Consider the following 12,332-nt stretch of genomic DNA (forward strand, 5'->3'; position numbering starts at 1 on the left):
TTCTCTACTACACTTCGGCTGTCTCTGCGAAAATGAATACTGCGAAAGCGTATTTTCTACGAATCTATGAAAAGATGAGAAGACGGTTCATTGGTGGATTCAACATGGCCCCGCCCTGCCGTCTGAAGAAACGTTGGCTGATGTGGCCCGTGAAAGAATCAACTGCCGTTCACCCGTATACTGTCGCTCTCTCCAGAATCCACGCCACTGCAAACGCGTAGAAGTTGCGCATTATTTATAAACTGACTTGTCCACCAATCCTTGTCCACCAGGAATCGCTTAAAATCCGTCTGCCAAACAGATAATCTTTCCATGTCATGGCAAAGGAATAAAAACTACAGTGACCCCAGTGAAATATCGTAAAAAATCCCACAACCGGGCACCTGCGTTTCTCCGAGGAATAATGTCGGTGCTGGTGTGGAGCTCCTGCTTCTTTTTTCCTTTCCCTCGATGTTCTCTACCCGAGGCATCTGCGGCATTCCTCATATTACCTCAATTTCTCGCTGCTTTAGAAACTTCCCTCTTTCACTGCACGTTTTATGCAACCATGACTCTGGCTTGTGGTCTTGCCTGCCTCTATCTTAACATTACACACCCTCTTCCTGCCGAGTATCATGAGGAGTGACCGTTGTTGTTGTTGTTGACCGCGTTCAGTTAGAACATCATCCGAGAAGCAAGGACAGGATGCTTAACCTTCCTATCCCTTTGAATGATTCGGACGAAAGCGGCAAATTTAATAAACCTCCTATTGTCTAATGCCAAGCAGGCGATTCCTTTTGTGCGTTTTCTTGTTCAACAAGAAAGTTCAAACTTCCCAGAACAAGGACACTGTTGTTCTCCACTGCACCGTCAAGGAGCCGATGAGTGTTCTTTTCTCATAGGCTAGGTATATTCGATTGCCATGCTTCCTCCTCAAGGTACCTGTATTGCTTTTCTCAAAATACTTCTTGAGCTCATAAGAAAAATCGCATATTTTTAACAAAGGAATAACAGGAGATCCTACTTCGTGATTCACTTTTATGCAAGAAATAAAAAGAGCAACACAATTTTTTTCATATTTATTAGACTATATAACAATGTTGGAATGTGTTCGGACAACGTGTTTAATTTTAATATCGGCACCATGGCACCGTATGATTGTTATGATGCCGCCCCCAGAGGCACCGGCAACAGTCACCAACGCCGCGCGCGTTCGGTGCGAACGCGGGCAAAACGCCGACGGCGTCGACAACAGTTCTGTGCGTTGCTGGTGCTGCTGCATGTCCAAGTTTATACAGCTGATAAAACTACTATCCTTACTCCGTATAGCTCTCTACTAATTGGCTATTGCAATTGATGCTTCGCCTTTCGGGTGAAACTGCGACAATTTTCTCTCATAATAATCAAATAGTTGTAGAATCATCAACTTCCCTAACCGCAACAGAGCGCACTTTCGCTACCGAGATAGCAATTGTAAAGCTGCTTCCTTGTGCGATGCGTGTCTAGGGTCGATAATTTGGCTGAATCGCGCTATACTAATCTTCTCGACTCATAACCCGCTGCTTCTACCGTACGCCGAGCACAACCGAAAATAGCGGAAATGCAGCCGAAAGCGTTTCGTATGAGCAGTTCTTTCTTTATGACTCTGCAGAAAAAAAAATTGGTTGATCCCTCTTTCATAGGAATCAGTAGAACACGAAAGTGAGGCGTGTCTTCACAGAAGCTGTTGCATGTTTATTGTACGCTGAATAATTAAGCTGCAAGTAGCCATCAACGGCACCCTACCACTGCACAGGGATCCTCGACACAAGCTAAAGTTGTCGAACGACTCGCTACCGGGAAACATCCCCCGGAGACACTGCATTGCGGGCGTCGGAGCACTGCGCCAATCCGCCATAAACCACTGGCGTTCGCAAACCGTACAAGCGAAACCGAACGAGTTGTTCGTAAATCGCTTCGTGAACTCACGGTCCGCTGCGGACGAAAGCCGCACGATTTGCGGGTCGGCGACCGTGTAGCTTAGCGCGCAGGCGTCCTGTTGGCGAGTGGCGTCCGGCTGCCGAGTCGCATCGTCGCACGTATACGGCTATTTTGGTCCGGCTCCACATTGTCTTAGTCAGCCAGTTGAGTTGCGACGCGCTCAACTTCAGGAATGAGAGTGGCAGAGTTGGCAGCGTGCGCCGCGAACGCGCGAGGGCGTTCTGCTTCATGCTGGCGTAGGGAGCCTACATGCTTCCTACACTAGCGTCTCTCTCGCCAGACCAAAGCGTCGGTGCCTTTCTGTTCCGCTCAGCGCAGCAGTTTTTTTAGGTGGTGCCACCGCAAGCGAAGCAGTAGGTGGCGTGTAAGTATTGCTGATGCATGTTGAAGCTGCACTCCGTAGGCGACGAGGAGTCACAGGCTAACCCGACGCGAAAGACAAACCTTGTGCGAAAACTACATCGTTACCTTTGCAGAATCCCGCGTTGGAGCCTCAGCTGCACTGAGACTGCCGAAGCGCTCAATGTCGGCGCTCATTAGTGTCATGATGCAATACTCAGTTTCGCCGCTCCCAGATGGCGGCACCATCCGGGTCAAGTATTCATATTTTACGCGTTCGCCTCGCACGTCCCATCTATTACAGGAAGTAGATCGTGGACCCCGGCATAAAGCACTTTCGTGTTAAGAGACCCGGAACGCTCGCCTTCGTGCATAGTGTTCGCCGCCAGCGTTTCCCGGTAAACATTACGGCTACATAACCTAGAGTTGCCGGGAAGCGTGAGAAGCAGTCAGGGATCTTTGAATGCTATCGCGTTCTACTCTTAAAGGTGAAACTTAAGCGTCTCCCAATTTTCTGTACAACCATACAGGAGCTCGAAGCGCGTTGGCGCCGTCGCTGTTCGCGCCATGGTGTTTTCCAGCTAGAGACGACGCATGCATCCGTCGTGGAGGGTAAGGGGGGTTATCCAGAGGAAGAGGAGGAAGAATTTATTTGAGGCCAGCACTAAGGCCCAGTAAAGAAGACGAGCGCTTGCTCCGCTAAGGCCCGCTGATGAACCGCCGAGTCCGAGTGAAATGAAACCAAGCGCTGCAGGAAGGAGGGCGAGGATAAGGGAAATGAGAAGAGGTAATGGCAGTGTTACATGAGTAGAGGATGTGTTCTGTATCTGCCCTTATCTCCCGACAGTTGGGGCAGTGAGCTGTGCTACGCCATAGAGACGTGCAGTGAGTTTGACAGCAAAAAAACGACGAAGCGAAGTGGCCACACCGTGAACGCTCCGCTCAGTCGGCTAGGTGGTGGTTCCAAATCAGCGTGCATCCTTCCGCTGCTGGCATGACCATTTAGTGCAGGCATTCCATAAGCCCAGCCGCGTTCCCGCTGAGCTGCTCCGTGTGTGTGCACTGCTATGAGCGCAACAGATAGTAAACATCGAACAAACGTTACTCAAAATTTCACTGGTACCGTAACACCGACGGTTTCTCGTCGGTTTCATCTCATTCGCCATCGAGATGCGATGTCTGCAACGACACTGGCTGGGCTCCTGATCAGGGCAGCGTCATGAGATGCCTGGTAGCTGGCATTCGCGCTGTTTCTACTCGCAAAGAGTAGCTCGCATGGTGCGTCGCGGCAAAATGTCACAGCCACGTGTAGTTAGAACAACGTCTGAGGCGTTAAATCTTGCTATCGCTGTGAATGCTGCGGGTGAAACTTCGAAATTGTTTACCTTTACCCTGAAGAAGTTTAATGGCGCTGCAGGCAGCTGCCACGTGCAGTATCCCCTGGTGCGCTTGCTTCCTTGAGTAGTTAGCTACCTCTGTCCTGCACTGAAAACGGTGACTTGCATTTACATATTTTTTTGTGAATGCGCGCTGCGATCCCTTACAGAGATGAAAAAATTGTGTTATATTTGCATATCACGTGAACGTAATGATCACAGCTGCGGTGCATCTATAATGTGAACATTTTTAAGCTGCCTTGAGTTGCATTTAATGGTAATTAAATAACATGACGCACACGTCAACCTTCAGGACAAACTTGTCGCAACAATAACATAACGTGTTTTACAGAGCTTGCTCAAAGAGTGGCAGCCATGTATTGTTATGCCCTGTGCACTGCAATTTTATATGTGTGCTTCTATGTATTATCCCTTGTGTACGTACTTTTACATATGTGCTTTTATGTATTATACAGACATAGGCTGTCCACACAGATTGTCGACGAAGGTCTATGTTACACCCATCAGGAAACAGAGTGTCTCTGATTTTACGAGATGTCTTTCACTTGTCATGTAACCCATGTCACATTAATAGATAGATACCTAGCGTAAGCATCGTAAATTATGCGGTGACTTTCTGCCTGTTTCTGCGTTAATCATACCATTGTAACCCCTTCTACCCTCTTTAAAGCTGCGACAATACAGGGTATTCTGAGAGAATGAATGAATGAATGAATGAATGAATGAATGAATGAATGAATGAATGAATGAATGAATGAATGAATGAATGAATGAATGAATGAATAAATAAATAAATAAATATAGCTTTCATCGCACGTCATTCGTGTGGCCCTGCAGTTTGACTGATGTTTCCGTTGTGCCCTCATTACAGAATCAGTGATTTGTTTTAGTAAAATTTAGATCAGCTATTGCACGACAATGCCGCCCGTAAACGGGGTCTATTTAAAGTTAAGCAAGTGAATAATAGCGGGTAGCTTTTTTTTTATTGTCGAAATTTTGACATAGCCTGGTTGACATAAATAAAAATCTGCCTGCCGGTTTCCGCCAAGTATATCGAAGTGCAACTGGACCGTAAACTGAAAACCAGAAAAAAAAACTAAAAAAGAAAACGTTTGCCTGAACCGGGACTTAAACGACGCGTTACGATTTTATTTTTATTTTTAACTCCGAAGCAAAGCTGAAAAAAAAATAACGGCTTTCGGTTGTCCTTGACCACCCTTCTCTGTAGCTTCTCATCCATGCATTTCCTGGCCCTGTGGCTCAACTAGACTACCTCATTTGTAAAAGCGCCGCGAATCAAAACTCCGGGACGTAACGAGTCAAGTGTGAAACTAGACGCCCGCAAGAATTCCAGAATCCGTCTAGAATTGGCTTGCGTCACTGACACAAAGGGCGTAAGCTATTTAAATGTATTTACATTAGTGCGCGTCGTACTTCTCTATGCACACACCTCTTGTCACCACTCTCCTCGACGACCATCATACATGCCTGGGCTACTCGTCGCTGATTCAATGACTCGCCGAGTCGACTCGTCGCTGAGTCGACATTAAACAGAACATCGCATTTAGTGAGAAAGCACGCATTGAACCTCTTCACTGGAGCATCGCTTCAAATGGATTCAAACGACTCCATTTTAGTTGCAATATCTTTTTTTTTCTTGTCTCTACTGGTGTCTTGAAGAACAACATGCACACCTTTTTAAAGCGAAGCTTTCTATGGTTCACTGATTCGTCCGATAGCGACTAAAATGCACTGCAGGAAAGTCAACTTACACAATAGAACAACGGCGCACCACATACGTATCGTAGAACACGACAGTTTACATTCGCAGTTGTACCGATGAGAACAATGGGAACTGCAACGCCACGCTACCAAGTGGAACTGTATATATCTGCATTGCATTACGCGCGTCACGCAATGCATTCCCGGCCGTCAACATGGGGAGGCCGCGGGTGCAGCGCATGACAGAAGAGGCTGCCGTACGCGAACGTAAGCGCGAGCGCGATCGTGCCCGTAAGGCCGATCCCGTGTATCGGCAACGGTAGAGCCTCTGACCTTCTTCCACAGAGATCGCAAGGCAATACTGTGCAAGTGTAGAGTCATCCGTGAAAGTGTGAGTGTGTGCGTGTAATCAACGGCTACATGATCTAAAATAAAGTCTATGCAGCTTAACGAAATGTGTCTTCACTTAAATTCAACGTTCAAACAATACAATCCTAAACAAGCAATCAAATCATATAGGCATCGCATCGGGTCGCTCAGCATTTCTTGGGTTCGTTGCGTGGTCGTTGGCTTTGGACTGATTCAGTTTGCATGGGAGAAAGCTTCGCGTTCAATGATCTTTCTTTAAGAAAGGGGCTTTGATTTTGTTTATTATTATTATTATTCTTTTCGTGTAGCTCCATTGCGTGGAAAATAAGTGGATGCTGTTTTCGAGGAAATATTCTTCGGCAATGCTAACGAGCATGAACTGGCTCGAACCGGTCTGACCCGTTATTTTATCGTTCCGGAGTTTCATCGGAACTGAACGGTTTCCACTGAACGGGAACGAAAACTGCAACGAAGAAAAGTTTCCCTTCGACACTCTGCATTCCGCCGGTCCAGCAAAAGTCGAATTACGGCAAGCACCAAACAAATGCCGTTTTTTTTTTTTTTTTTTTGCTTCGAATTTGTGATCAGCATAGGGGGACCTATATTAATCATCGCAAGGCATTACAAACGAACAAGCACGTGCACCTACGTGATTGCGTTTGTTGAAGTGTTGCTTTCGTCGTATTTATATCATGCTCTAATTGCTTTCTTTTTTTGCTTTCTTTTTCTGCTGCAGGGTGTTCGATGGCGATTAGCAGAAACGAGCGGCGCCACTCCTATTCTTCCAGTCCTAGTATTCACATTTTCAGTCATTTCACTCGCCAAAGGTACGTACGCTCCATCCAATTACCACTCGGATCACATCGGCTCATACTGAAGCTTGTATGTCATTTATCCCACCATTAAAGCGTTCGCTTATAAACGGGCAGATGACCTGCTAAGTTCAGAGAATTCAGTTCTACACTCCCGATAAATAAAACACTATAAAACGCGAAAACTTGACATTAAAATAAATATACGTACTCAAGATTTCTATTTATACTTCGGAATTCTTCTATTTATATTCCTCGAAAGATTTGAGACATGTACGAGAGTACATGTCTCAAATCTTTTGCAATATGGTTCGTTGGTTCGCTCACAAGCAGCAGAAACACAAAATTCCGATTATGATAAATGAAAGTTCAGTCATCCATGGTGGTCTCGGCCAGGTTTATATGAAACAGTCCGAACAGCCAATATCATCCCCACCGAGTTGTGCTGTCTTAATTGCTTTCTAGGCGCTCCTGTGCTCTTATGTTCAGACAGGTGAACCGGTTCGCGACGAAAATTGCCGTGGGGGCTCACTGGCGCCTGGCTGGGTGCTACAAAGAAGTTTTTGCTTTTTAGTCAGTGTTTTGCTTTCAAACAGTAACGAACATCAAAACGCAAGTAATACGTATGATCATGACCGGACCTCCGTCGAAGATCAAAAATGCTCATTTGGCGATGTGAAGGAATTGGCCATTTGGAAAACCACCGTGTCTGGAGCAAGCGTGATAAGTGATTGAATCGCTGCTTTTAAATAACAGTGAATAACAGATTAACAGTGAAGGGCTGCGGCTGCGACCTCTCTTTCGAGTCTCAAATAAGAATGACACGTAACACATAATGACATGCATCCATACTTCTTGGAGACGGGACGTAACGAGTCATGTGTGAAACTACACGCTCGCAAGAAATAACACAGAAAGTAATTATAGTACAACCATTGACATCGTTTCGTCATACTTCCTGTATGGGCAGTGTTGTTGTTATTACACCTATTTATACAGTGATATCCACGGTTAAAGGGAACACTCAAATGTGCGGCCCTCACTTGGCTGGCGTCCTAGCTGCAAGTGGCTGCGGAAGCAATTGTCAGTGCACTGCACAGGCGTGTCGAAAGAAGTGAGAGCTACCAACTGCAAGTTATATGCTCCAAATCTAGGCAATTGTACTCTTGGGAGAGAGGAAAATCCGGACATGCTCTGCACTCAAGTGTTCCCTATAGCAGTGGACCCCTCTGTACGCCTAGACAAGTTGATATATCGCATGTTTCTTTTGCTATAATTGACCATGTGTTTATGCCGAGTGGCTCTCCGCGGGCACGGTGTCAAAACTTTTACAAAGCCAAGCTAACTTCGGGCTGCACTGTGGCGTTCGCAGGTCTGAAGATCAGCCCAAAGTCATGCGAGAACGCCATCAGCGAACGGGGTACGTGCATGTTCGTGTGGGAGTGCATCAAACTGGACGGAAAGCACCTGGGTACGTGCACGGACGGCTTCCTATACGGTTCCTGCTGCCAGTACGATGACAGCGAGAACAGCGTCGCGGGGGGCCTGGCGCCCGAGCCGCCTACTTCGTCCACGACGACGTCCACAGCACCACCACCATCGTCACCGCCGCAGCCGCAGAAGCAGCGCCCCAAGCCGCCGCCGCCGCACGCCAAACCGCCACCAGGCAAGCCCGGCGCGACCACGAGCTTATACAGCATCTCTGTTCCCGGCTATCCGCAGAGAAATTTTACGCTTATCTATCTGACGCCCACTTCGCCCACGCCTACCACGACCAAGAGGCCCTCGACGACCAGGAGAACGTACAGGCCTTCGGCTAGGCCGAGCACGACGTCCCCGTCGTCTACGCGGAGACCGGTGATGACGAGCACGACGACACAAGCGCCCAGCAGCACTCCGACGGTGGCCAGCGTAGTGGTCACGGCGACCCGGTGGCCGCCGACGTTCCGGCCTCCTGGCATCACCACCTTCTGGTCGCTGTTCAGGCCGCGGCCGACCCTGGTGCCCATCATCACGTTTCGACCGAGCCGCCGGCCGCCGACAAGGCCTCCGACGACCACTCGGAGGACTACGACGAAAACGAGCACGACGACTACGACGACGACCAAGAGACCAGGCCGGCCTCCGGGTCCGCAGCGGCCGCAGCGGCCGCAACACGGCACGCACGGCCGGCCGACGACGACGACTCGCAGGCCACCCGCTACGCCAGCGGCGCACACTGGCAGCGCGTCGACGCCTGTGGGTTCCAAGAGACCGGTGCCACCGAGCCAGCTGCTGAACAAGAGGCCCAAAGGTTAGCAGGCGAGCGGCTACTCATTGCGCTGACATGCTGCCTTTTTGACTACTACAATAACTGTGATACTCACAGTGGTACGCTCAACAAATGACAGCACTAGATCTTTGAAGAGAGAGAAAGCTCTTTATTGAAATACATATAATTATGTCTTCGTATAAGTAGGCGCCTACATGCTACTCGGCATTGGGAAGGGGACAGAAAAGGCCCTAATAAAAGGGCAAAAATGGTGAGGCAACTGCGATGGATGTTGGAGCTTGTCGTGCTATAGCTGGACAATTAAGATTATGTCTTCAAGGAACAAAAATAAATTTTAAAGATTGCGATCTACGCACTTAAACACAGCAGCCCACACGCTGGTCAGGGTGACATCACCAAAAATGTTTCCATAGAATATCCTTGGTAGAAATTGACGGTACGTGGAAACAACGGTACCAAGAAAGAGAAGTATTGGGGATGATTCGTGCAATATAAGGCGCTGTGACTAGAGGATGTCCTTATTTCAGCGATAAAAGACGAAGCCCCATTCCACGCAATAAAAACCTGGTTTCTAGTTTTGTTTTTGCTTTTCTCATCAATGACCTCGGCTGAAGCAGCATTCATTGATCATGAGTAATCGTTTATTTCACCGACTACTCTTTCGACACTGCGGAATTTCTTATTACAGGTGGCGGGCAAAAGATGAAGATGGACTGTAGTATAACCAAGGTGTTAAAATAGTGTTACTCTCTTTCAAGTGCTTCACTCCTTCGCAACCTTTTATAGCTCTTATAAGGCCAAAAAAGACAGAGATACATTCCTTATTAAATGTGGAGAAGTTTCCCTGGCCTTCACCAACGATGCCCATTCGGATAATAATGGTGATGCATAAAATACTGCACTCGCAAGCAATACACACGCACAATAAATACGGATACGCTAGTAAGTTTGGCTATGTAGGCGTGGCTGACAAAGGCTGCCGTATCAAGCACTGGATAGATCCCCCATATCTGCTCGCATAAATCTTGCAATGAGTAAAAAATCGCAGTTTCAGTAGAGCAACTGCGATGCAAAACAAATGCACGTTTGTGAAAGCGTGTTCCAGCACGCGTAAGAGAGACGCATTCGGCAGAGTTTTCATTTCCTAAAAGTTCGCTCTTAGCCTCTAAAACTCTCAACCTCATGTTGAGCTCTCTATATACATTTAATGAACAAGCAATAATAGAATAATCGCATCTAATTTGTGTTTTTATTGCATTTAGTAAGCGTATGCCGTGAATAACCTTGAAAAAAAAAGTACTGTAAGCCAAGCATTGCAGAATTACCTCTTTTTGAATTTGCACAGCGGTAATCTAGCTCCCGTAATTTAACACAGTGTGGGTCGCCCCAGTTAGCATTTCCCGCAAAGAGGTTACGAGGGGAAGGCGAACTGTGACACAAAATATTGCAAAGCTGAGGCCCAAGTTCAACAAATCTTTCCTTCGTAAAACAAGAATTATATTGATTAATGTTTCTCTACCAAGAATTATTGTCCTTCTCTGATACCCATTTGTCAACACATTTTTTATGGACAACTCAGTTTTTACTACCGTTTCACTATGCATGAAAGTGGCGCTTTTTTTCTTCAAATTCAAAAAAAAAAAATTATGGGGTTTTACGTGCCAAAACCAGTACTGATTATGAGGCACGCCGTAGTGGGGGACTCCGGAAATTTGGACCACCTGGGGTTCTTTAACGTGCACCTAAATCTAAGTACACGGGTGTTTTCGCATTTCGCCCCCATCGAGATGCGGCCGCCGTGGCCGGGATTCGATCCCGCGACCTCGTGCTCAGCAGCCCAACACCATAGCCACTGAGCAACTGCGGCGGGTAATTCTTCAAATTCAGATTTTTGTTTCAGAGTCGACCTACGATATCGTGGTGCAAATAACATTTCATTTAATAATACCATTTTCGGACATTTTATAAAGTAATTTGAAATTTTCTTATGCGAGCATCTTTTGTGAATAATTTATCAAGACTACTGTAATCTGGCTATTTTAAATTAAAGTTAATGAAAAATAAAACAAAGAAATTATTGTCTGAGTTTGAAAGTGAAAGCACAATTAGGCAAGTGTTTGAACAATGCAACAAACACTGGATCTCTAGCAGAGACTACCATGCCACTTTGCTTATGGCCGTTTGGTGAAACCCGAGTGACCTCCGCGTGTATAAAAATAGTCTTTGGCCAATTATAGTTTTGGAATGCATTTCTTGAGACCACGTAGAAATACCAATTTTTTAAAAATATGTTGGATAGGGTCGAGCTTCCGGCGGTTCTGTTTGACGCAGAATGACCCTTTGCTCAAAAGCGGTGATGAGAACTTTACTTCAGCGCTAATTGAAAAAAAATATATGTTACACTGGTTATACTGGTCTACGTGGTCGCTCGTCACAAAACAGCACAAAACACAAAACAGCAAGCTTTGAGATTGAATTAGCAAGTTGATGGTATTACCTGACGAGTCCCTTGTGAGCCTATTCTTACACAAGATAGTTCCAATAGTTCTGCAACTGCCATAGATTTTTTTTTTTCAGGTACAACCTGTGTACAACCGACCGCCTGCGTGCATGCGTAGACGCTCGCTAGAATCTGGCCTTGTGGAAATGATGAATATACTCTCAGCCTATTAGAATCCCTTTAACATGTTCAAGCATGTTTAGATTGATTAGCCGCAATTCTCACAGACATTAGACAGTAGTGGTTTCAGCTTAGGTTGACATTGCGCGACTAAGTGGCTCTCATGAGGCGTGCCTTACTCCAAGCCAGGCTACTGCTATATAGCTCTGTCTATATGCGTGGTCATTGAAGTGACCATACAACTTTTTAAAGTTTTGTGTCACAGGAAAGCTTCCTTACTAGAGAACAGCAGCACTCAACTGATCTCAATGGTCAGCGCGGTTTTCCTACAGACGCACTTTGTTTATTTTCAATTCTAATCGCTTACCCATTACGAATGACAAAGCTGTAGGCTTACACTAGAATACAAAATAACACGATGCAATATCCTACAATGGCGTGTTAGTTTTATTACCGGCTTAACACACAAAAATCACTTTGTTCAACAGCCACAGAACCGATTGCTTGTTGGCTGACACTGCAATTAATGAAACATCACTTGCGATAAAGGAGCTGATTGACAAATTGTACACTATTTACACCTTCGGAAGACACTGCTATTTTTCGAGAAGGCGAAGTATGTCAGAACGGAAAGAATATAATGATGCCAGCATTTCAAAACCTAATACACAGACGCAGAGCACAGCCACAAGAATTGCTTCGTTCATACAGGCATGTGCCACTACATGATTTGCTCAACTATTACTTACCGGTTTTAAATTTCATGCAGGTCATCGCTATAAACGTAGGATACGTCAAGAGCATCGTGATTTCTCCTTTTCCTCACCAAAGTCTGGCGAAAC

General features: G+C 46.2%; 1 protein-coding gene across 1 annotated transcript in view; it reads left to right on the top strand.

Moving 5' to 3' along the window:
• LOC119455391 (serine proteinase stubble) overlaps nucleotides 1–12,332 on the top strand; it is a 111,260-nt gene that overhangs the window by 60,585 nt on the left and 38,343 nt on the right. The window contains exons 2-3 of the mRNA XM_049668735.1: nucleotides 6,523–6,613; nucleotides 7,971–8,891. Of these exons, the coding sequence (XP_049524692.1) occupies nucleotides 6,523–6,613; nucleotides 7,971–8,891 (1,012 nt within the window). The remainder of the gene's footprint in view (nucleotides 1–6,522; nucleotides 6,614–7,970; nucleotides 8,892–12,332) is intronic.

This window comes from Dermacentor silvarum, chromosome 6 (genome assembly GCF_013339745.2).
Source record: "Dermacentor silvarum isolate Dsil-2018 chromosome 6, BIME_Dsil_1.4, whole genome shotgun sequence".
In the NCBI taxonomy this organism is placed as follows: domain Eukaryota; kingdom Metazoa; phylum Arthropoda; class Arachnida; order Ixodida; family Ixodidae; genus Dermacentor; species Dermacentor silvarum.